The following is a 21,900-nucleotide window of genomic DNA, read 5'->3' on the forward strand; positions in this document are numbered from 1 at the left end:
GCTTGATATGATTTCAATATTCTTAAATTTACTGAGGCCTGATTTGTTACCCAAGATGTGATCTGTCCTGGAGCTTGTTCCATGTGCACTTGGGAGGAACGTGTAATCTGCTGTTTTCAGATGGAATGTCCTATAAATACCAATTAAATCTATCTGTTCTATTGTGTCATTTAATCCATGTGTTTCCTTATTAATTTTCTGTCTGGATGATCTGTCCATCGGTGTCAGTGAGGTGTTAAAGTACCCCACTATTATTTTGTTACTGTCAATTTCTTCTTTTATAGCTGTTAGCATTTGCCTTATGTTTTGATGTGCTCCTCTATTGGGTGCATATATATTTATAATTGTTATATCTTCTTCTTGGATTGATCCCTTGATCATTTTGTAGTGTACTTCCTTGTCTCTTGTAACATTCTTTATTTTAAAGTCTATTTTATCTGATATGCATATTGCTACTCCAGCTTTTTTTGATTTCCATTTGCATGGAATAACTTTTTCCATCCCCTCACTTTCAGTCTGTTTGTGTGCCTAGGTCTGAAGTGGGTCTCTTGTAGACAGCATATATATGGGTCTTGTTTTTGTATCCATTCAGCAAACCTGTGTCTTTTGGCCGGAGCACTTAATCCATTCACACTTAAGGTGATTATCAATATGTATGTTCCTATTCCCATTTTCTTAATCGTTTTGTGTTTGTTTTTGTAGGTCCTTTTCTTCTCTTGTGTTTCCCACTTAGAGAAGTGCCTTTAGCATTTGTTGTAGAGCTGGTTTGGTGGTGCTGAATTTTCTTAGCTTTTGCTTGTCTGTAAAGCTTTAGGTTTCTCCCCGTGGAATCTGAATGAGATCCTTGCTGGCTGGAGTAATCTTGGTTGTAGGTTCTTCCCTTTCATCACTTTAAATATATGTGCCTCTCCCTTCTGGCTTATAGAATTTCTGCTGAGAAGTCAGCTGTTAACCTTATGGGAGTTCTCTTGTATGTTATATGTCATTTTTCCCTTGTTGCTTTTAACAATTTTTCTTTGTCTTTAATTTTTGTCAGTTTGATTACTATGTGTCTTGTCATGTTTCTCCTCGGGTTTTTCCTGCCTGGGGCTCTCTGTGCTTCCTGGACTTGGGTGGCTATTTCCTTTCTCATGTTAGGGAAGTTTTCAACTATAATATCTTCAAATATATTCTCGGGTCCTTTCTCTTTCTCTTCTCCTTCTGGGACCCCTATAATGCAAATGTTGGTGCGCTTAATCTTGTCCCAGAGGTCTGTTAGGCTGCCTTCATTTCTTTTCATTCTTTTTTCTTTATTCTGTTCTGTGGCAGTGAATTCCAACATTCTGTCTTCCAAGTCACTTATCCATTCTTCTGCCTCAGTTATTCTGCTATTGATTCCTTCTGGTGTATTTTTCATTTCAGTTATTGTTTTGTTTATCTCTGTGTGTTTGTTCTTTAATTCTTCTAGGTCTTTGTTAACCATTTCTTGTATGTTCTCGATCTTTGTCTCCATTCTCTTTCCAAGGTCCTGGATCATCTTCACTATCATTATTCTGAATTCTTTTTTTGGAAGGTTGCCTATCTCCACTTCCTTTAGTTGTTTTTCTGGGGTTTTATCTTGTTCCTTCATCTGGTACATAGTCCTCTGCCTTTTCATTTTGTCTGTCTTTCTGTGAATGTGGTTTTTTTTCCACAGGCTGCAGGATTGTAGATCTTCTTGCTTCTGCTGTCTGCCCTCTGGTGGATGAGGCTATCTAAGATACTTGTGCAAGCTTCCTGATGGGAGGGACTGGTGGTGGGTAGAGCTGGGTGTTGCTCTGGTAGGCAGAGCTCAGTAAAACTTTAATCTGCTTGTCTCCTGATGGATGGGGCTGAGTTCCCTCCCTCCTCGTTGTTTGGCCTGAAGTGATCCAGCACTGGAGCCTACCTGGGCTCTTTGGTGGGGCTTATGGCAGACTCCTGGAGGGCTCATGTTGAGGAGTATTTCCCAGAACTTCTGCCACCACTGTCCTTGTCCATATGGTGAGCCACTGCCACCCCTCCCCACCCCGCATCTGCAGGAGACCCTCCAACACTAGCAGGTAAGGCTGGTTCAGTGTCCTATGGGGTCACTGCTCCTTCCCCTGGGTCCTGATGCACACATTACTTTGTGTATGTCCTCCAAGAGTGGAGTCTCTGTTTCCCCCAGTCCTGTCAAAGTCCTGCAATCCAATCCCACTAGCCTTCAAAGTCTGATTCTCTGGGAATTCCTATTCCCGTTGCCGGCCCCCCAGGTTGGGAAGCCTGACGTGGGGCTCAGAACCTTCACTCCCGTGGGTGGACTTCTGTGGTATAAGTGTTCTGCGGTTTGTACATCACCCACCCAGCGGTTATGACATTTGATTTTATTGTGATTGCACCCCTCTTACCATCTCATTGTGACTTCTCCTTTGTCTTTGGATGTGGGGTATCTTTTTTGGTGAGTTAGGTACTTCTGGTACCTAAATGGGATTCAAGTATCCTGTCGATGACTGTTCAGCACTTAGTTGTGATTCTGGTGCTCTCACAAGAGGGAGTTAGTGCACATCCTTCTACTCCACGCTCTTGAACCAGTCTCCCACCTGTGCTTTTTTAAAGTGCTGAAATATGTTTTAGCCTGTCGAGCCACAGCAGTACAAGGGGAAAAAATGGCTTTAGGGAGTCCCACAAAACCTGCCAAAGCAGCCATAAATATATTCAGTGTAAAGTCTGTTTGGTGTACAGTTTACATGCTCTAGGTTGGGCTTGACCTAAAGAGTTTGTATTAGCCCTCTTGCCTTGTCTTCCCAGGGAAGCAGTTGTGGTAGAGAGGAAAATGTATATGACTTCCACCCAGAGCTGGGTTTGATCCTGTTTCTGCTGCTTATTTCTATGAGATTTTAGGGAAGCCATTTTGCTCCTTTGAACCTATTTCTTCTATGACAATAAAAGGCCTACCTTACAGGGTAGCTGGGAGATTTGGCAAAGAGCGAGGCAGAGGTAAGTCCTCAAGAGAGGCTTGTTAAATTGAAACCACTTGCAAGAGCTGGCACTGAGCAAAAGGGTCAACAGCATTCTCCACCACCACCACCTCCCCAAAACCCCTACACACCCACAGTGTCCCTCAGAGAGTCCAGCAGTCAGAATGCACTTACGTCCGTATATTTTGTAAATTCAGACACACCCCCACCTCCCAGTCAGCATAACTACCACCTCCTACCCACCCCCTAGAAACAGAAGAAGCAAGAGTTTAGAATCTGAGCAGGTTGCTTTAAAAACATTTCCAACCCTGACCTAATTTGTTATTATTATTTATAGAAAAGTCTTCCTCTTCCTTCCTATCGTCTTTTATTTTCCTTTGCACCTGCATCCAGAGCCTTCCCAGGAAAGATTCCATTTCCCAATACTTCCATCTCTCATTTCTAAGTCTCAAATTAAAACCTTACGGTAGAATTGAGCTCCGACTGGGTGAAAGGCACCCAGTATCAGTGATACGGAGGATGTGAAGATAAACGAGATGCAGGCTCTACTTCAAGGCACTCATAGTCTTACAAATTTGAAAATGAGTTTTTTGCCTAGAACATAACTGCCATTTGTAACTGCCAGATCTTTGTATCAGCCCCTGGGCTCGGCCACCTAAGTCTCTCTCTTAGCTGCCACCATCATGTCCTACCCAGACACCTCTACCCTACACTCAGTCTTCTGGGGGAAATTCACCATAGTCTCATTTACTCCCTTTTTACAGATGAATGGTTTTTTTTTTTATCATGCATGAGAGTTTATTAAATCAGTTCATTCTAAGTAGAGTTCACTAGAGCTTTCTCTAATGCTGCCCGAGGGCCCATTGCCATCTGGTCTGTGTTATAGGTAGATAGTATTATAATGAGATCTTCTGGTACCTAAATGGGATTCAAGTTGGATCTGGGTTATATCATCATCCTCACTTTGAGGGCGTCAAAGCTGGATAAACTGGCTGGAAGGTCGCTGGTTTTCACCTACCCAGCAAAGCAAAATTTGCATTTCCTCTGCCCCACCCAGTGAGTGTTACATGTTTTTGGTGACTGGTTTATTCTGAAACACTTCCATCAAATTCAAGCAATGTTCTGGACGAACTGTGATCCGGAAGCAGAGGATCTTTCCCTGGTGAAATTACCCTAAGTCTTCAGATTTTAATAACTGTTTTCCACATGAAATAAATATTGACCATTCTACCCAACCACACATGCTTTTTGATTCTAGAAATTGTTCAGTGAAAGTGTTAAACATCATCCTCAGATATACTCACACTCATCCACACTCATACCCATAGAGTCACACACATTGCAGAGCCAGGGCCGTGTTCTCCAGAAGGAAAAATGGTCTCAGAACGATTGCTGACTTCCTTTCATATTGATTTCTTTATGAGTATAATTTTAATAAGATCCCAAATAATTGCTTGTTTGAGGGAAATAAAAGAACTTATAGGAAGAGTTGGTCTGGATTTTGTTGTGGGAAGCTTATGCTTCTGTGACAGTAATAAAAGCCTGGGGGGGGGACTTCCCTGGGGGCGCAGTGGTTAAGAATCCACCCACCAATGCAGGGGACACGGGTTCGATCCCTGGTCCGGGAAGATCCCACATGCTGCGGAACAACTAAGCCCATGTGCCACAACTACTGAGCCTGCGCTCTAGAGCCCGCGAGCCAGAACTACTGAGCCTGTATGCCTAGACCACATGCTCTGCAACGAGAGAAGCCACCGCAGTGAGAAGCCCGCGCACCACAATGAAGAGTAGCCCCCACTCGCTGCAACTAGAGAAAGCCCGCGTGCAGCAACAAAGACCCAATGCAGCCATAAATAAATAAATAAATAAATTTATATTAAAAAAAGCTATAGGGTAAAAAAGCTACAGAACAAATAAGTATAAATGCAAGATTTGGGCTACTTTTAGTAGAAAGTTCCTTAACCTATTGATCCTTCCCTAGGTTAGCAATTATCTTATTTCACTTTAGAACTTTTCCTCAAGGAGAAATATGGAATAGAATCAGAAGCCAGTTTTATTTTGACAGCACAGAAACATTCTTTCTTTAGCTCCCAGAGTATCTAAAACTAATAAGACTGTCATTTGCCTTGGATTTAACATTCACATCAGTCGTGTTTCTGATCCACAATGGAGTTTGAAGGAAATAGTCCATGAGGATGAAGCCAACATACCTCCTGAGCAGTGGTTCTCCAAGTGTGAGGCCCAGACCAGCAGCAGCAGCAGGAACTTGCTGGAAATGCCGATTCTCAGTCCCACCCCAGACTTCCTCCTGAATCAGAAACTCTGTGGGGTGTGGAGGTGTGGCCAGAAACCTGTGTTTCAACAAGTAGTTTAAGTTTGAGTAGTTTCCTGTTTTTTTTTGTTTTTTTTGAGTATCCTCTTTATTTATTTATTTTAAAAAATCAATTTCGTTTAGTTTTTTTTTTTTTTTTTATTTGGTTGTGCCAGGTCTTAGTTGTGGCAGGCGGGCTCCTTAGTTGCTGCTCGCCTGCTCCTTAGTTGTGGCATGTGAACTCTTAGTTGCGGCACGCATGTGGGATCTAGTTCCCTGACCAGGGATTGAACCCGGGCCCCCTGCATTGGGAGCTCGTAGTCTTAACCACTGTGGCACCAGGGAAGTCTCTAGCTTGCTGTTTGTAAGTAAGAAGACATGAGCTTCACCTTGCATGCTTATATGAAATCAATTCCCAGGAACGTGGTTACTGAAAACAAAAATGTGCCAAGGGAGACCATAGCTGGTGGCCAATTGCCTCATACAAGTTTTTAAAGAAAAGAATCTGTGTTGTGTCCCTTGTGTGATTGATAGAAACCCAGTCACTGACTGGGAGCATGAATCAGCTGCAGGACAGAGTAATGTCCAATAGGTGAGCTAATACATGATCCCAAGGGTGGAGGAGCGAAGGCTGCGGATTCTCCTCTACTAGGGAGAAAAGAGATGTTCTTTTCTGTCAGGTAGTTCCCTAACAACCACCGACACAGTCTGTTCCGTGGTAGAACAGAGCAGTCTACGTCCTGTGGCTTTATGAACAACTACCGTACAGCAAGCGCTCTCTTCTTGAGAGTTCTGAAGCAGATCTGTCTGGCTCTTTCCCTGAATGCAAATGTTTTGGCATACTTTGCTTTCCTAGGTAAGGAGGGTGCCTTCCTCACTGGCATTTTAATAAATATTTATTTGTTGGTTGACTGGTTCATTATTCTCCTTGTCAGGTAACGTGGCTGCTTCTAGCACCAAGTTCACACGCATACAGCAGACTCCTGACTCTGCACAGAGTTGCCATTTACACAAGCCTCGCAGTAGACTCGTTGAACAAGTGGTCAGCACGTCTAAAATGCTACGCTATTAAAGTGCTAGTTACATAAACACTCTCTTCCTTAACTTTTGTAACACCCCACAGTGGAAGAAAGTTGGTGGTGGTGTTAACACTGGTTTACAGATGGAGAAATCGGGACTACAGAGCTGTTGTTCTATTGCAGAGGGATGGGAACCTCCCAGTTACTTTCCTTCTCTGTCCTTCAATGGCTCCCCATTATCCCAGTTAAGTACAAAGTTTTTAGTTTGGCAAGGAATTCTCTCCACAGTCTGACATCCACCTATTTTTGCAGTCGAATTTCTTACCCCTCCTCCACCCTGCCCACCCTAAACAGCATCAGAGTGAAATCATAAAACAATAGTCACTGAGCCCTTACTGTGTGCCAGGCTCTTTGCCAAGAGCTTCACGTGCATCAGCTCATGTAATCCCCATAAGAGTTTCCATGAGGTGTAGGCATTATTACCACCTCCACTTTATAGATGAGGAAACCGAGGCACAGAGAAGATGAGACACTTGACTCAAATCCCCATAGCTACTTGCAGGTTCCAACACACCAGTCAGCCTCTGCCCACATGCTCCCTCTGCCTGGGTGCCCGCACCCTGCTTTAGGTGCCTAGCTGACCCTGACTCCTCTTCCAGGTCTCATGGATCATCTTCAGGAAACCTTTCCTGGCCCTGCTCCCCTACTGGAAATGTCCCCTCCCAACTGGGTCCTCATGGTTTCCCAGGACAAAGCTCTTTTGTACCACCTGGTACACTTTTTATCTCACCTGATACACTAAGCCCTTTGAAGACAACAGCTGGTTTTTAAGCTCTGTAACCACAGAGCCTGTCATGGTACCTGGCTCAGACTGAGACGTGCTCAACAGATGTTGAAGGAATGAATGGATGGAGGCTTTCTGATTCCTGCTCTGGGTGTTTCCCCACTAGACTAGTTGGGGAGTGGCCAGGAGTCTAGGAGAGTCACTGGTCATTGCTTTGTCCAGTCCGTGTCCCTTGGGCAAATTTCTTCTAACCTGAGGTTTCTAAGTCCAAACAAGATTAACTGTGTACCATGATCTGTTGAGGGGACAGCAGTTCAGGCTCCTTGGAAATACAAAGAGGGAAGTTTGTGGGTTCACCTAGAAGGCAAGATAAAACAGCCCTATGTAAGCTGGAGCCCAGGAACAAAGTTCTATCATGGTGATACCTCCCAGTAACAGAGCCCCGTGGCGGTGTCCATTCTACAGAGCCATGATCAAGCTCCCCCACGCGTTCTGATCTTTGAGGAAAAGCTGATTCCACACGATGCCAAAGGGCCTGTCGAGGGTATTTGTGGGACCTAAGTGAAGTTCACTTTCATAGTTTGGCAAGCTGTAGCTTCAGACCCTCCATCCCAGAACATGATAAATGCTTCTGACGTTTGCTTCAGACACAGCACGCTAGGATGGCTTTTCAGTTCTCAAATGCAGGAGTACGCCTGATTGATCGAGTGTCTTTCATTAAAGGTCGCTGAAGCCCCTCAGCCACAGGAGTGATGCCCCCCCTCCCAGGCCCTTTCCCCAGGCCCAGGCTTCTGGGCAAAAGGAGGATTACTGTTGTTGGATTATCGGCATATACCTGAATTTGTTGGGGTTTTTTTTTTTTCAATTCTTAATATAATCACGCTGGAGAAGACTGCAATGAGGTAAATCTCACATTTACTTGGTACTTCTCTCCCCAAACTCCATCTGATTCTTCATACACACATTTTAAGAAAATAAGGAGAAAACATGTCCTCCAAATAATCCTCCACATTAGAATTTACCATTCTGCTTCGAACCTGCGTCCTGCTGCCAGCGAGGGCTTCCCTGCCAAGGTAGAGCCAGTTAAGGGAATTAGAGGGGGTCAGTGGTCTGCCTCTGGCCAGAGGTGGTGGGAGATTTTCATTAGCATTTGCCCCTTTGCCTCCCACTGGGCTTCCGTCACCCTCCTCCTCTTGTCAGCATGTCCTTCACCTCCAGGGGCTGCCCAGGTCGATCAGATCCCATCGAGTTCTTCCAACAAGAAGGCAGCATGCGCTCGGGGCTCTTTGGAGCTAAGCCGAGAGTTCAGGTTGCTTTGGTTCGAAGCCTAAAACCTGAAAATAAAGTAATCTGAAATGGAAATGCCACCTTCTCCCTTTTCTGTTCTACGTATTTCTGACTTTCCTCACCCTCCCACCTCCGCCTGTGCCTCCCTTGCTCGGCCCTGGCCCGGCTCTGTGCATACTGTGCATTTCATACGTGTTCAGTGGAATTGGACAGATGCACTTCTGAGTAGGGAGGCCGTTCGGAGGAGCTCACAGCGAAAGCGTTGGAGTAATTGTGGCTAGTGTTGCTGTGATTGAACTCTCTTCATCTTTTTTATTGAATGAGAATGAAAGTCTCTAAGACTCATTAAGGGTCCAGGGTTTGGGGACCGAGGTACTGGCGTCACATCTTCCTCCTGCTTCCTTCTTCCCTCTCCTTTCCCTCTCTTAGTGTGAGAAGGTCAAGAGAATGTGGAGCTGGGCATGGCCATCCATTGAGTACATCAGGCTTCAATGAAAGTTACATTTACCCTGAATGCCAGCTAAGACTGTTCCAGATTTCAACCTCTTGGCCCTAAAGATCCCTCAGGTGCTTTTTCTTACCAGGACAAGTCCCTCCTTCTTCTCTTTCCTAGAACTAGGGCTGCAGAGTTGCAGGCTGGAGAAACAGCCCAGTCCTGGAGTGTGCATCACGCCCACGGCTTTTCCAGGAGGGGACTTTTCCAAGAGGGGACTCGGTCCCCTGCATCGACCCCGACCTCCCCTGGGGGCCTGGAGAAGGACGTCTTCTCTCCCAACACCAAGCGTGCAGTCCTGTGGGCCTGGAGAAACCTCAGTGCTGAGCTTGAGGGGGTTCTGTGCTGGCTTACCTGACATCTGTCCCCAGGAAGCACTGAGAACCCGGGCTCATGCTGGCACCCCTAGGTTCTACTCAGGTCTCATCCATACGGAGTGCTGCCAGGAATAAAATTATCATCCCGTGAGAGATGCACATATGTGATGGAACTTGGGAGCAGCATGGACAGTGTTCCTAAGTGACAGTTTTATAAAGAAAATGGACTGAAGTGATGAATGCCAGCAACATACATAGCTAATTATTAGATGATCACAGCTGTTGCCTTTTTCATTTAGATAACTACGCTGTTTATTACGGTGCTTCACTAAATTCCATGGTGGACCTGGTAGCTAGTATTTCTGGATACTCCCCTGACCGGGCGATTTGACTTATTTTCAGAGTTCTGGGTGTTATTTATCTAGGTCAAAGGCCAGAAGCAGTGGGATAGTGCAATTCCTGGGACCAAGGAGAACCCAGTAATGAGGGACAGAAGACACTAAATCAAGTGTCAGGTTAGCAAGCTGAAGTCTTCATATTTATAATCAACTGGGCTGCAGAAAAGAAAAACAGCTTTCCCTTGGCCCTGTTGGTGGCCAAGCTGAACAGCATCTTTGGTGACAGACGAGCTGGCATCAGCAGATGCAGCGTTTCTTGAATGCTCGTGATTTAACAACAGCTCTATTAGTTAGCTCTCCAGTCGTAACCCATGAGCGAGCTTTACAGTAAATGGGCCCTTTATTAACTTATTAGTGCCCAAATCCAAACTGACTCCACCTGAAAGAACTCTAATTTAAGGAGTGCCCATGGCTGCTTTTCTCAACAATTTCTTCCCTGATCTTTTATCTTTTGAATGGGTATTTCCAAAGATAAAATAACCACAATCACCAGAAACTAACCACAATAGTTTTCCTACCCAGTATTCAGAAAAATCTCCATTTGTCACTTACCCAGGATTTACCAAAAATCGGGCATCAGAGAGAGTGGGTGGCAGTTGGAAGACCTAAGCTAACTCTATACAGATTGGGCGGCCTCGGGCAAGCCTTGCAGCCTCAGCTCTGTAGTGTATGGTGAGATGATGCTTTCTCTCTCTAGCTCTCTCTTATGGGCACAAACGATTAAGAATCTAGTGACTAGGTCTTCTGCACTCCCAGGTCAAAGGTGGTTAAAGGGAGAGCTGGGAGAGCAGAGATCATCTGCTAGATTCCTGAGAACGCTGGCTCGTACAGCACTGTCATGAATGAGGGCTCAGTGTGATGATAACTTATTTATTGAGGACCTACTTTGTGCCAAGTACTCCGCATGATTATTTGCTTAATAATCTTATAAAGCCCTCCAGATAGGGGCTATTATTTCCATTTTATTGTTGAGGAAACTGTTAAAATAATATGTTGCTAGTCACACAGCTTGTAAGAGCCGGGACGTACTGACTTCGAAGTTCATGATCTTTCTAGATGTGGCTTGAGGGAGATTAAGTCACTTGTCCACAGATGCACATCCGTAAAAGGTACAACCAGAACTCAACCCCAGGCAGTGGGTCTCCAGAGCATGTGCTCCGAAACTCCAGGCTGTGCTCCACGTGGTCAGAGGGAGGACACTCAGACAGTGAGCGTTCTTAATATTGGAGAGGGTCAGAATCCCACATCCCACTTGACAGAGAATGCCTGTGTCTTAGGATGTAGCTTTTTTTTTTTAATATGTATTTATTCATTTATTCGGCTGTGCCGGGTCTTAGTTGTGGCATGCGGGATCTTTTAGTTGTGGCATGCGGGCTCTTAGTTGCGGTGTGTGGGATCTAGTTCCCTGACCAGGGATCGAACCCAGGTCCCCTGCATTGGGAGCACAGAGCTTTAACCACTGGGCCACCAGGGAAGTCCCAGGATGTATATTTAAACAGCTTATCCATTTAAAATAAGTATCCTAGCACTGAACTAAGAGATGGGGCCTTTTCTAACAGGCTGCTGTCAGAGTCGCTGTCCTTGCTGACAGACTAGCCCCTGAAATGTGCCCATCTGCCTCCTCGAATCCTGGCCAGATTTTTCCCAACCTGCTAATTGGTGTAAGGGGCCCCGCTCCCGAAGGCTGCCCGGCCATGAGCATCACAGGAAGGGCTTGTCCCCTGGCTTCGTTCTCCCTCCTTCCAGCACTGTGGTCCCCTGATGGCTGCCTGGTGACAGATGCTGGTGATGGAGGGCGTCAGGGAATCTCCCATCCCCACTCCCCGAAGCGCTTCTTCGCGGAGCACCTCTCATTATGGCCCCGTTTCTGGTCTCGCACATGTTCTCCCACACTTAGCTCTATTATGCCACCACTTGTCTCCTTTCCCAGCCTGGCTTTGAATAACGTAAATCTTTCCTCTTGATAGCGTCGCTGCTCATTATTTTCTGTCTGGTACCACATGAGCTTACCCACTGGTACCTCTGAGAAGCCAACCACCCACAGTGCAGCGACAGTCCCCCCCCCCCCATCTCTGTAAAGGTGGCTCAGTGCGGGCCCAGCCCCAGGTGGGAGAGGTTCAAGCCCTGCTGGCTTTGGTGGGAGGACAGCGCTCTTTCTTTGGCTCCGACCCAGAACACACTCTGTAGGAGGAGTGGGTCAGGGGCCACTGCCCTTTCACCTTTGCCAGGCAACTGGCTTTGGACAAGTCACTTGAGTATCCTCTACTGAGTGATTGATTTTATCAACACGGGGCAGATGCTGCCCCCAAACAGGCCCGGAGTGCCCTCAGCCTCCTGAAGTCTGCCCTCTACCCCCCAAACTCAGCACTGGATCCAACGGCTCTGGACCTCCAGGTGAAGATTAGCCTGTGGTCTTCGAATATGTCATGTAGGATTATTACTGTGGTTTTATGCAAAGAAATGCACTCCGATTTTGTTCTGTAACTAACAACTCAACTGTGCCTAGAATCTCTGGAGTCCCTCAGTGTGACCCTGTGATTCTGTAACAGTAACTATGTTTCGATGGAATAATGACTTTGTAACGTAATGTTGAAAAGCTCCCTCTGTAAATGTAGGGAGCACACACCTGCTTGGTGCTCCCTGGACTTCCCAGTATCGGAGTTATTTGAGACCTCCAAGATTATTACTATTTGGAATTTGATTCCATGGTCTCCTTAAAAACTTCTGGAAGGGCTTCCCTGGTGGCGCAGTGGTTGAGAGTCCGCCTGCCGATGCAGGGGACGCGGTTTCGTGCCCCGGTCTGGGAAGATCCCACATGGCGCGGAGCGGCTGGGCCCATGAGCCATGGCCGCTGAGCCTGCGCATCCGGAGCCTGTGCTCCGCAACAGGAGAGGCCACAGCAGGGAGAGGCCTGCGTACCGCAAAAAAAAGAAAAACAACTTCTGGAAGCTTTCAGGCACATGAAATCATCAAGATCTTCCTTTAGAAAAAGTAATTGCAGATTATTTCTAGAAACTTTACCAGAAAGTTTAAACTTTCTCCTGTTCTAAAACCCAATTTTAATTTCTTTCTTTACAAAACATCTTTGCCTGTCTCTCGTATCAGGTTAAGCACGCACATTTGGCAAATCAAAAGGGGGAAAGAACGTCATATTTGTGGGTTTCAGTGTGCCAGTGGTGGATTAGCAATAGAATCTTACATATGTTATAAGGAGGAAACCACTCTTTAAATATTGGCTGGAAAGTCACACCCTTAATCACTTGCAGTGTGTTTTAGAAATTGGCACTATTGTAAAAATCTTTTACAATAGATTTGTCAGAATGTCCTAAGCATAGAAGAATATGGAAGGTTGCTGCATTTCTTGGTAGATCAGAAAAGCGAGTGTGTTGAGAAGAATACATATGGAGAAGTATACACTGTTTAAGGTTCCTGTCTCTTCAGTCATCTTACTTGGAATGGTTGGAGAATTTTCCTGAAGTGGCTAATGTACCATAAGTAGACAATGTGAGTACATCTATCACGTGTGATCAAGACAGAAAAGAAGGGAATAAAATAAGGTCAATACCTCATTAGCTTTTAGAGCCTCAGATCACATTTTACATGGATTACTCCCCTTTACAGAAGATGTCGGTAGACTGTATATTCTTTAATTTGGGGCGGGGGGAGGAAGAAGGAGGATATTTTATTCTTTGTCTCTCGTCACTGTGGATATATATGTTCATTAAATATTTTTTTTCCTTTAATTAAAAAAATTAAGCCCTGGAGAAAGGCTTCTAATGCTATTAATTTGATGTAGAAAGTCTACTTTATACTAGTTGGTTTGAAGAATATGAATTCATTCTTTTTTTTCCTCCCTTCCTTTTTTCTTTGAAGAATGATATTTTATACTTGTATGTTGCTCTAGAGTCTGTCTTTATTTCTTTATTTCTTCACACCTGTCCTGCAAGGGAGGTGACACAGCTGGCCCACTTTAGGGATAAGGAAACCAAGGCCCCTGCCTTAGGTGAACAGCCACACCATGGTGGTGGTGTTTGGATAAGAACCCAGTCTCCTGGCTCCTAGCAGGCAGTGCCCATCACACCTGGAACCTGTAAGAAAGGAGATGTACTTTAGGTACAATGGACCCTTTTGTTATCCCTCCTTTTTTCCCCCTCAAGAGCTGAATCCCATCCAAACATACGTAGAAACCAAGGAAGGCTTCCTGGGCTGCGCTGAGGGCAGCACGGCACTGCCTCGGCCTTCCCCGTCGCTGTCATCAGGCAGGGCTGGACGTCAGCTCAGTCTCTCGCCTGGGCTTCGCTCTCGCTCATCTGAGGCTAAATCGCCCTTGAGAGACGGGACGGTGGGTGTTTATGTGGCTTACACGCATCACCGGGAGTCTCAGTGTCACCATCGCTGCCACTCTGCCTCAGCGAGAGGGACACAGGACGCCGGCCTGAGTTGTCAGTGCTCCCCTGGCTCTGCGGTTTGGCTGTTCTGTCTCGGGAGATGGCTTCTTTGGGTCTAGAATCCCTTCTGATGGTCTCACCCGCCCTACTTGCCCCACCATGCTTCCTGCTGGCAGATTTGGGTGAACCCATCTCACATGCCTCTGTGTGCCTTGGAGAACCATTTCCAGATGTGTTTTAGGAACTTAAGAGTAGATGTGGAAAGTAAAGATAATTCTGATACTGAGGATGGCTGTGTCCTCTCTGTGTCCCACTACCCCACCATCGTCTGTAGTCTTTCTCTGACTGGTGAGGGACTCTTCGGATGGTCAAATTTGCCCCCAGCCCTCCTGGGCCATATAGTCTGAAGAGAGCCTGTGGCCGGACAGCTTGGGGGTAGAGAGACAGGTAGCGAGGAACCTCCCTGGTCCTCAACCGTGCGCTTGTGCACTGAGCCTCAGGACGGGGGCGGGGGGGGGGGGGGGAGTCTGGTTGACCACGTGGGCGGATCTGCCTGTCAGTGGGCTGCGCCGAAGGCTGTGGCAGCCGGCGCTGCTCCATGTTGATGGAGAGTCTGTCCAGTTCAGGCGCAAAGCTCTGCGAGTCTCACGTATCCGCTCTCCATCAGGCCATCCAGTAGGAGGCGCTGGGGTGATTAATGAGCAGGACAGGAAGACAAGTGCTGCCTGGAGCAACCGCTGTCTGCCCCCATCCACTGAATAATTAGATAACTGCGGCAAAGCGGGCTGTCAACCAGGGAGAGCTTTGGTAGGTGACGTGCTAAGCTAGTCCCAGAGAGTCAGGGCGTCAGGCCCACGCTCCCCCACTTTGGGCCTCTCTAGCTCCTCTGCTGCTGGGCCGAAAATAGTGACAGTCCCCTGGACCCTGAGAGCTGGGGAGAAGGCTATGCACGTTGACAGCTGTGGGTACCCTCTACCCAGGGCAGCAGTCAGAGGGAGGGTTGACGTACATGTTGCCAAAAACCTACCAGTGTTTGCAACAAAAGCACAAACTCCTGGCAAGAAGTCGGGAGACTTTCTTGATCACAAGTGGTATCTCCTAAGCACTTTAGTTACAGAGGATTAGCAGGAAGTGCAGTGCTGGGCTCAAGGAATAATGACACAAAGAAACGAAGCAGAGAAACCCAATTTCCTTCCTTTAAGGGGAAAAAAATTATCCATTTATTTAAATGAATTACAAAGGAGAGAATGGAGTGTGGCATTTCCCTCAGCCCGGAATTCAGTGGATTTTTTAAAGAGCTGCATATCTCCTTGGTCAGACCAGAAGCTGGGATCTGCAGCCTATCTGCAGAAATTGAACTGCAGGCTCAGAAGTTCATTAAGATTCAGGAGCCTTCCCCCTGGACAAATGACTCACTGATCCAGCCCCTTCTGTGCTGCTTCTCCTTGCGGGCCCTTGCCTGGCTTAGTTCATATTGTACATTCAGCACCTCTAGTTACTCAGAAATTGCATGCAAAGTTGTGAAATAGAAAAGCAGTGGGCCATGTGACCCCATCAGTTCTGCCTGGGGTTGCATCATCCTTGACTTGTAGTGTTCAGGGGCTGGGCTAGGAGGTTTGCTTACAGAAAGACCAGAGGGGGGCTCCCCTGGTGGTGCAGTGGTTGAGAGTCCGCCTGCCGATGCAGGGGACACGGGTTCGTGCCCTGGGAAGATCCCACATGCCGCGGAGCGGCTGGGCCCGTGAGCCATGGCCGCTGAGCCTGCGCGTCCGGAGCCTGTGCTCCGCAACGGGAGAGGCCACAGCAGTGAGAGGCCTGCGTACCGCAAAAAAAAAAAAAAAAGAAAGACAGACCAGAGGGCCCAGACACCTACCAAAAGTTGCACTTTGAATACATGCTCTTAGCACACCTGCTGTGTAAGTGGGGCAAATCTGTAGTAATGAATGGAACTGAAATAAGATTGGAGACATTCATGGTGAACAAGAAAATTGCCAGAATGGAATGTAGACAGAAGTGATGGTCATTGTCATACACGCAATGACTATGTGTGAGACTTGACGGGTTTTACTAACAGGAGCTTTTTTTTTTTTTTTTTTGTGGTACGCGGGCCTCTCACTGCTGTGGCCTCTCCCGTTGCAGAGCATAGGCTCCGGACACGCAGGCCCAGCAGCCATGACTCACGGGCCCAGCCGCTCCGTGGCACGTGGGATCCTCCCGGACCGGGGCACGAACCTGTGTCCCCTGCATCGGCAGGTGGACTCTCAACCACTGCGCCACCAGGGAAGCCCCTAACAGGAGCTTTTTAAGGCCCAGCACTTAATACCCAGCTCCATCTGCAGTGATTCCCCCATGGCATCCTGTTTTTGAGTCCAGGGCAAGGAGTTCTAAAACCTTAACATTCACACCGTGATTGGAAAATGCTAGGATATCGTGATTCAGATTGTGGCAATACAGAGAAGAGGAGGAGAAAAAGGAATCAGGCACCTACCCTGTGCTCAGCACTTCACATGTCAATTCATTTCATTCCCACAACAGTCCCATGAGATAGGTGATGTTGTCCCTAATATACAGGTGAGAAAACTGAGGCTCCGAGAAGTTTGACTGTGTATAGGAGGCAATACTTGGCATAATGGAAAAAGTATGGGTTTTGGAGTCAGAGGTGGGATCAGAGCCTAGCCTTACCACCCGCAATTTCTGTAGCATCTGTTTTCTCATCTATAAAATCTGGACGCCTATGCACTGGCCTGTTGGGAGGATTCAATAAGATACCATAGATAACAGCACAGCCTTAGCACACAATAGACCCTCAGGAAAAGGCAGGTACCATTGTATGACCTCAGAGAGAAAACCAAGATTTGCACCTTGAGGGGTCAGCCTCCTGCCAACCTTCCACTATGACACCCGCCCCCTCCCCGGCCTCCGGATCCACACCTGAGTACTATTCTTAAGTGATAAGAACAAGCCCAGCTGGGACACGGTGCAAGCCCATCCGATGAGTCCAGTGCCCTAGGAATTCTTTACCTTTCAGCTTTGCCCACTGCAGATGAGTTCCCATGCCTCAGCAGACACAGCTGAGATAAGCAGGAGGGTGACCTCACTCGGTATGCACAGTGTAGATTATTCTCTGAGCATTTCTGTATGTTTGAAATCCTTTATGTAAAATTTTACAATCCCTTTCCCCAAAATTGCATGACTGAGATTTCTTCAGGCCTGAACATTGATTGGATGAAGAGGGCATGACACAGAGAGGAATTTAAAAATAACCCTGAATATAGCATCAGGATTTGCCACATCGTATTACAAAAATCTCCTGTCTCTGTGTCTGTGTGCCCTGCTCCTCTATGTATTATGTGTCTTCTGCATCCCCAGTGCCTAGCTCAGTGCCTGGCTCATCGAGTAGGTGAAGTAGCAACGCAGTAACAAAGAGCTGGTAAGGGAGCAAATGCTGGCCATTTCCCCGGGATTTGAGCCTCTAGAACCGTGTGTGTGACTTCAACTTGACTTCTGCTCACTTCAGAACTCTAGGGCAAGCAGTTCATTTCCACAAGTACCCCACGCGGCCCCGGGGTGGGGCTGAGCGGGGCTGAGCCCTAGAAATGTCCATGTTCAATGACTTAGGAGGTGGGTTAAAGGGGCACTGCTGCCTGTTTCCCACAGAGACGCACTTTCATCCCTTGAAACGATCGTTTCTCTGCACTCACTTAATGGGATCCCAAATAACATGTTCCAAACAAGTCTTTTATCACTGTTGCCCCTTGGCACACATTTCAAATGCTGGCCATTAAAAACAGGCCGTTTCACAGGCTTCTAATGATGACACTAATAACTGTGGGTTTTTGTCTCTAAGAGTCCTGACGGGCAAGACTCAAGGAGTAAATTACGGAGCTAACTTTTATGTACAGGGTTTATTGATCTGTGAGCTTCAAGGGAACTACACCAGCCCCCCCAAAGCTTGGCAGTCCAGATTACCTTTTCATCTAAGTAATTGGGCCACCTGGGTACAGTTAATTTTCTATTTATATTAACAGGAAGACAAAGAACATGATGTGCCAGTTCTGTAATAAAGTAACAGACGTATCAAAATATTCTACCTGGTAATTATAAATCAATTGAGTTTTCCCATGACCCGCTGAGGGTTATGTTGCTAATTCATTGTGCATTTTATCATAATTTGTCACGAGAAGATTCCATGCTGCCACGTATACTTGTGTCTCCGGAGTACGTAAAGGTGCTCCATCATAAAGTATCCAACTGTCTTAATCCCTGTCATTTCCTGCTTTTGTTTCTTAACAGGTGAAAGTCATGCTTCGCGTTTGTTCCACGTTGGCTCGCGATACCTCGGAATCCAGCTCTTTCTTAAAGGTGGACCCACGAAAGAAGCAGATCACCTTGTATGACCCCCTGACATGTGGAGGTCTAAATGCCTTCCAAAAGAGAGGGAACCAAGTTCCTCCTAAGATGTTTGCCTTTGATGCGGTTTTTCCACAAGATGCTTCTCAGGTGGGTACAACCCCTTCTCAGGCTCAGGCAATATTGATTAGTTTCAAGAAGCTTTAACTATTCACTAGGACCCATGAGCTGGGAGGGTATGTTCCAGAGCACCCTGATGGGTCACTTCCACTGTCTACACAACAACTTTCGGAAGCCAATTTGAGTTCCATTGAATAGTTCAGTCCTTTTGAATCGCTGGTGTCACACCTTGGGCAGGATTGTTGTGCCAGGATTTCAACAAAACATACTCTTGGAGAGAAGGAAGAGAGAGCCAATCAGTGAATGGCAAACAGAAGCAGGAAGAGAGCAGGCAGAATTGGAAGTGTCGGGTACAGCTGCATCGAGATGCTGGCAACTGGTCCATTAAGACCCCACTCCTGCCTGGGCTTCTGGGTGTGAGCATGTAAGAAGGGAAAAGATGTTTCAAGGAGCTGGGTTAGAATTAGCAGGGTTTGGGACTTCCCTGGCGATCCAGTGGTGAAGACTTCGCCTTCCAATTCGATCCCTGGTCAGGGAGCTAAGATCCCACATACCTCTTGGCCAAAAAACCAAAACATAAAACAGAAGCAATATTGTAACAAATTTAATAAAGACTTTAAAAATGATCCACATCAAAAAAAAAATTTAGAAAAAGAAAAGAATTAGGCAGGGTTCTAGGGCTCCAGAGAGGGCAAGTCCTACTGAGGACCTGGAGGGCTAGGCAGGGAAACTGAGGCTGACGTGCAGTCTTGTGGCCTGCGTCAGGGGAGCGGAGAGGAAGAAGAGAGGCTGGGGAGAGCTGGTGTGTTGGTTAGCTATTGCTGCATTGGAAACCACCCTAAGCCTACTGGATTAAAACCATAAGCATTTATTATTGCTCATGAGTCTGGAGGTCAGCTGAGCATTCCTCTGCTCCTAGCTCAGCTCACCTGTGTGTCAGTGATCAGCTCTGGGTTGGGTCGGCAGCTCTACTGATCTTGGCTGGATGCTATCACATGTTGGAGGATTGGCTAGTTTTAGGCTGGTCCAGAATGGCTTGGCCAGCTCACCTGGTCTGTGTTCCATGTTGTCTCTTATCAACCAGCAGGCTGTCTTGGGCTTGCTCTCAAGGCAACGAGAGGATCCAAGCTTGCAGGCCTCTTGAGGTCTAGGCTCGGAATTGACACATCATCACTTCTGCTGAATGCGACTGGTCCAAATTCGAGGAGTGGGGGAGAGGCTCTGTCTCTCGATTGGAGGAGCTGCGAAGTCACATTGCAAGGGGCACATACACAGGGAGGGGTGGAGAATTGTGGCCATTTTTGTTAGTCTGTTATGAGTATAATTTGGAGGCTTCTTGGGGGACCAGGGTGCCAAGATTCCTTAACCAAGGCTCCTGGAACCAATCCCAGTAGAACAGATGTGTACTAGAAGATTCACTTACACCATCTGGTGCAATTCATCTGCAATGAATTGGTGCAACTGGATCTTCTAGTAGACATCTATAACCCAGGTTATAGGTGTACAGTGGCCTACTTTGCCTGCATTTTGGCATCAGACACCTGCATCTTCCTGATAAATTTCCAGCACTTCCCAAGATTTAAACAAAACAGTGTGCACTCGGGTAACCAATAGCCTAGAGCAGAACCTGAAGACAAGGTGCTGATGGGTACCATTTGCAGCTCTTGCTAATTTCCTCCATGTGGTATCTGAGTATAGGAAGTAGCGATGTTCACACAGACACCATAGGCACTTAGCACGTGTTATAGGCTCCATTCATTAGCAAGCTAAGCGTGTGGTTTTCCCAAAGAGTTTTACCATGAGAAGACAAAGTACTCTATGAATAAGTTCTGTAGTTTTTCTCCTCGTTACATTTTTTTGTGTGTTGTACCACCCAGTGGGCTCACTAGTCTAACCCTGACATTGGGTCTAATAAATGGCCTACAAGTAATTTAATTAACACAGTTAAAACTTTTCAAAAGCGAATCTCCCTAAGTCGTAAGAATTCCAAAGCAAACCCTAAATTAAGTGTGGACTATTAATGAGTTTTAGATTTATTCCGGAAAAGGGAGCCATTTTTATTGCTAGTCTTTGCTTACATTTCACACTTGGTTCCAGAGCTCATGTGCTCACTCTTGCAGCTGCTATCGCTTCAGAATGCTTGCTTTTGTTACATTTCCAATATAATAAATTACATTTCTATATAAATTTGTAGTTTTCAAGGAGTTTCATATACATTAACCCATTCTACTCTTCCTGGAATTCTGTGGTATTGAAAAGGGAGGTAGTGCTGTTTTCACATTACAGACAAGGAAACTGAGATTCAAAAATTCAGTCTCTCATTCACAGACTCTTTCTTGAGTGGACATCTGTCCTGGAGTCTTCCTATTAACCAATCTGCGTCCTGCTCAGGATGGTGTTGTATCTTTGCCCTCTCGCCATTTTATCCACTAGTTACTAGCAGTGTGTCCTTGGGCAAGTCACTCTACCTCTCTGGGCCTCAGCGTCTTCATCCATAAAATGAAGACAAGTTCAAAACAGGCCTCATTGGGCTGCTGTGATTCACTGTGTGGATGCGCATGAGGTGCTTAGAGCAGAGGCAGAACACAGTGAGCGCTCAACAAATGCTACTGTTTTTACCATGCTGTTGTCATTGTTAATAGTAACATCATGCTGCCAGCGTGTTCAGCCTCAGCCCCTGTGAAGGAGCACCCTCTGAGCCTCTGAAGCAGGAAAGCAGGAAAGCGTATAGAATGGGCCTCTGCTCTCAGGCCCCTGTTGTTGGCCTGTGAGGCAGCAGCAACCACCGTGACCCAAGGCGGTCATGAACTTTGCTTTTACCCGGTCTTTAAGGACATCCTCCTTATAAGCCACACTCAGTACCCTCTAGTGGCCTCGGTGGTCACCAGCTGCCCATTGCTGGGGCATACCTCTGCTGGTTCTGGCTTTGGGGAGGTGTCTTAGTCCATTTTCACTTCCTTAACAGAACAGCACAGACTGGGTAGCTTATAAGCAGCAGAAATTTATTTCTTACAGTCCTGGAGGTTGGAAGTCCAAGATCAAGGAGCTGGCAGATTCAGGATCTGGTGAGGGCCCCTTCTTGATTCAAAGACAGATGTCTTCTCACTACGTCCATTGTGGAAGGTCCAGGGAGGACTCTGGGGCCTCTTTTATAAGGGCACTAATCCCCTCCACAAGGGCTCCACCCTCATGATTAATCACCTCCCGAAGGCCCCACCTTCAAATACCATCACATTGGACATTCAGTTTTAACATATGAACTTGGTGGGGGGTATGGGGAACACAAACATTCCATCGTCACCAGGAAGGGTGGGCAGCAGGACTGAGTCCTGCCGGTGGGTAACAGGCTTCCTGCACGCCCAGCCCTGCCTGTGGCGTCCACTTGGGAAGGCTCCTGCTTCTCTAGGCTCAAGGGGAAAGACAGCAAAGGGCCTCCAGGGGCCATTGTCAGCTAACAAACACCAGATGGACATGTT

General features: G+C 46.7%; 1 protein-coding gene across 1 annotated transcript in view; it reads left to right on the forward strand.

Moving 5' to 3' along the window:
* The window catches only part of KIF26B (kinesin family member 26B), a 494,760-nt gene that overhangs the window by 381,213 nt on the left and 91,647 nt on the right, over nucleotides 1-21,900 (forward strand). The window contains exon 6 of the mRNA XM_059997085.1: nucleotides 18,248-18,454. Within this exon, the coding sequence (XP_059853068.1) occupies nucleotides 18,248-18,454 (207 nt within the window). The remainder of the gene's footprint in view (nucleotides 1-18,247; nucleotides 18,455-21,900) is intronic.

The sequence above is a fragment of the Delphinus delphis genome, chromosome 1 (genome assembly GCF_949987515.2).
Source record: "Delphinus delphis chromosome 1, mDelDel1.2, whole genome shotgun sequence".
Lineage (NCBI taxonomy): Eukaryota > Metazoa > Chordata > Mammalia > Artiodactyla > Delphinidae > Delphinus > Delphinus delphis.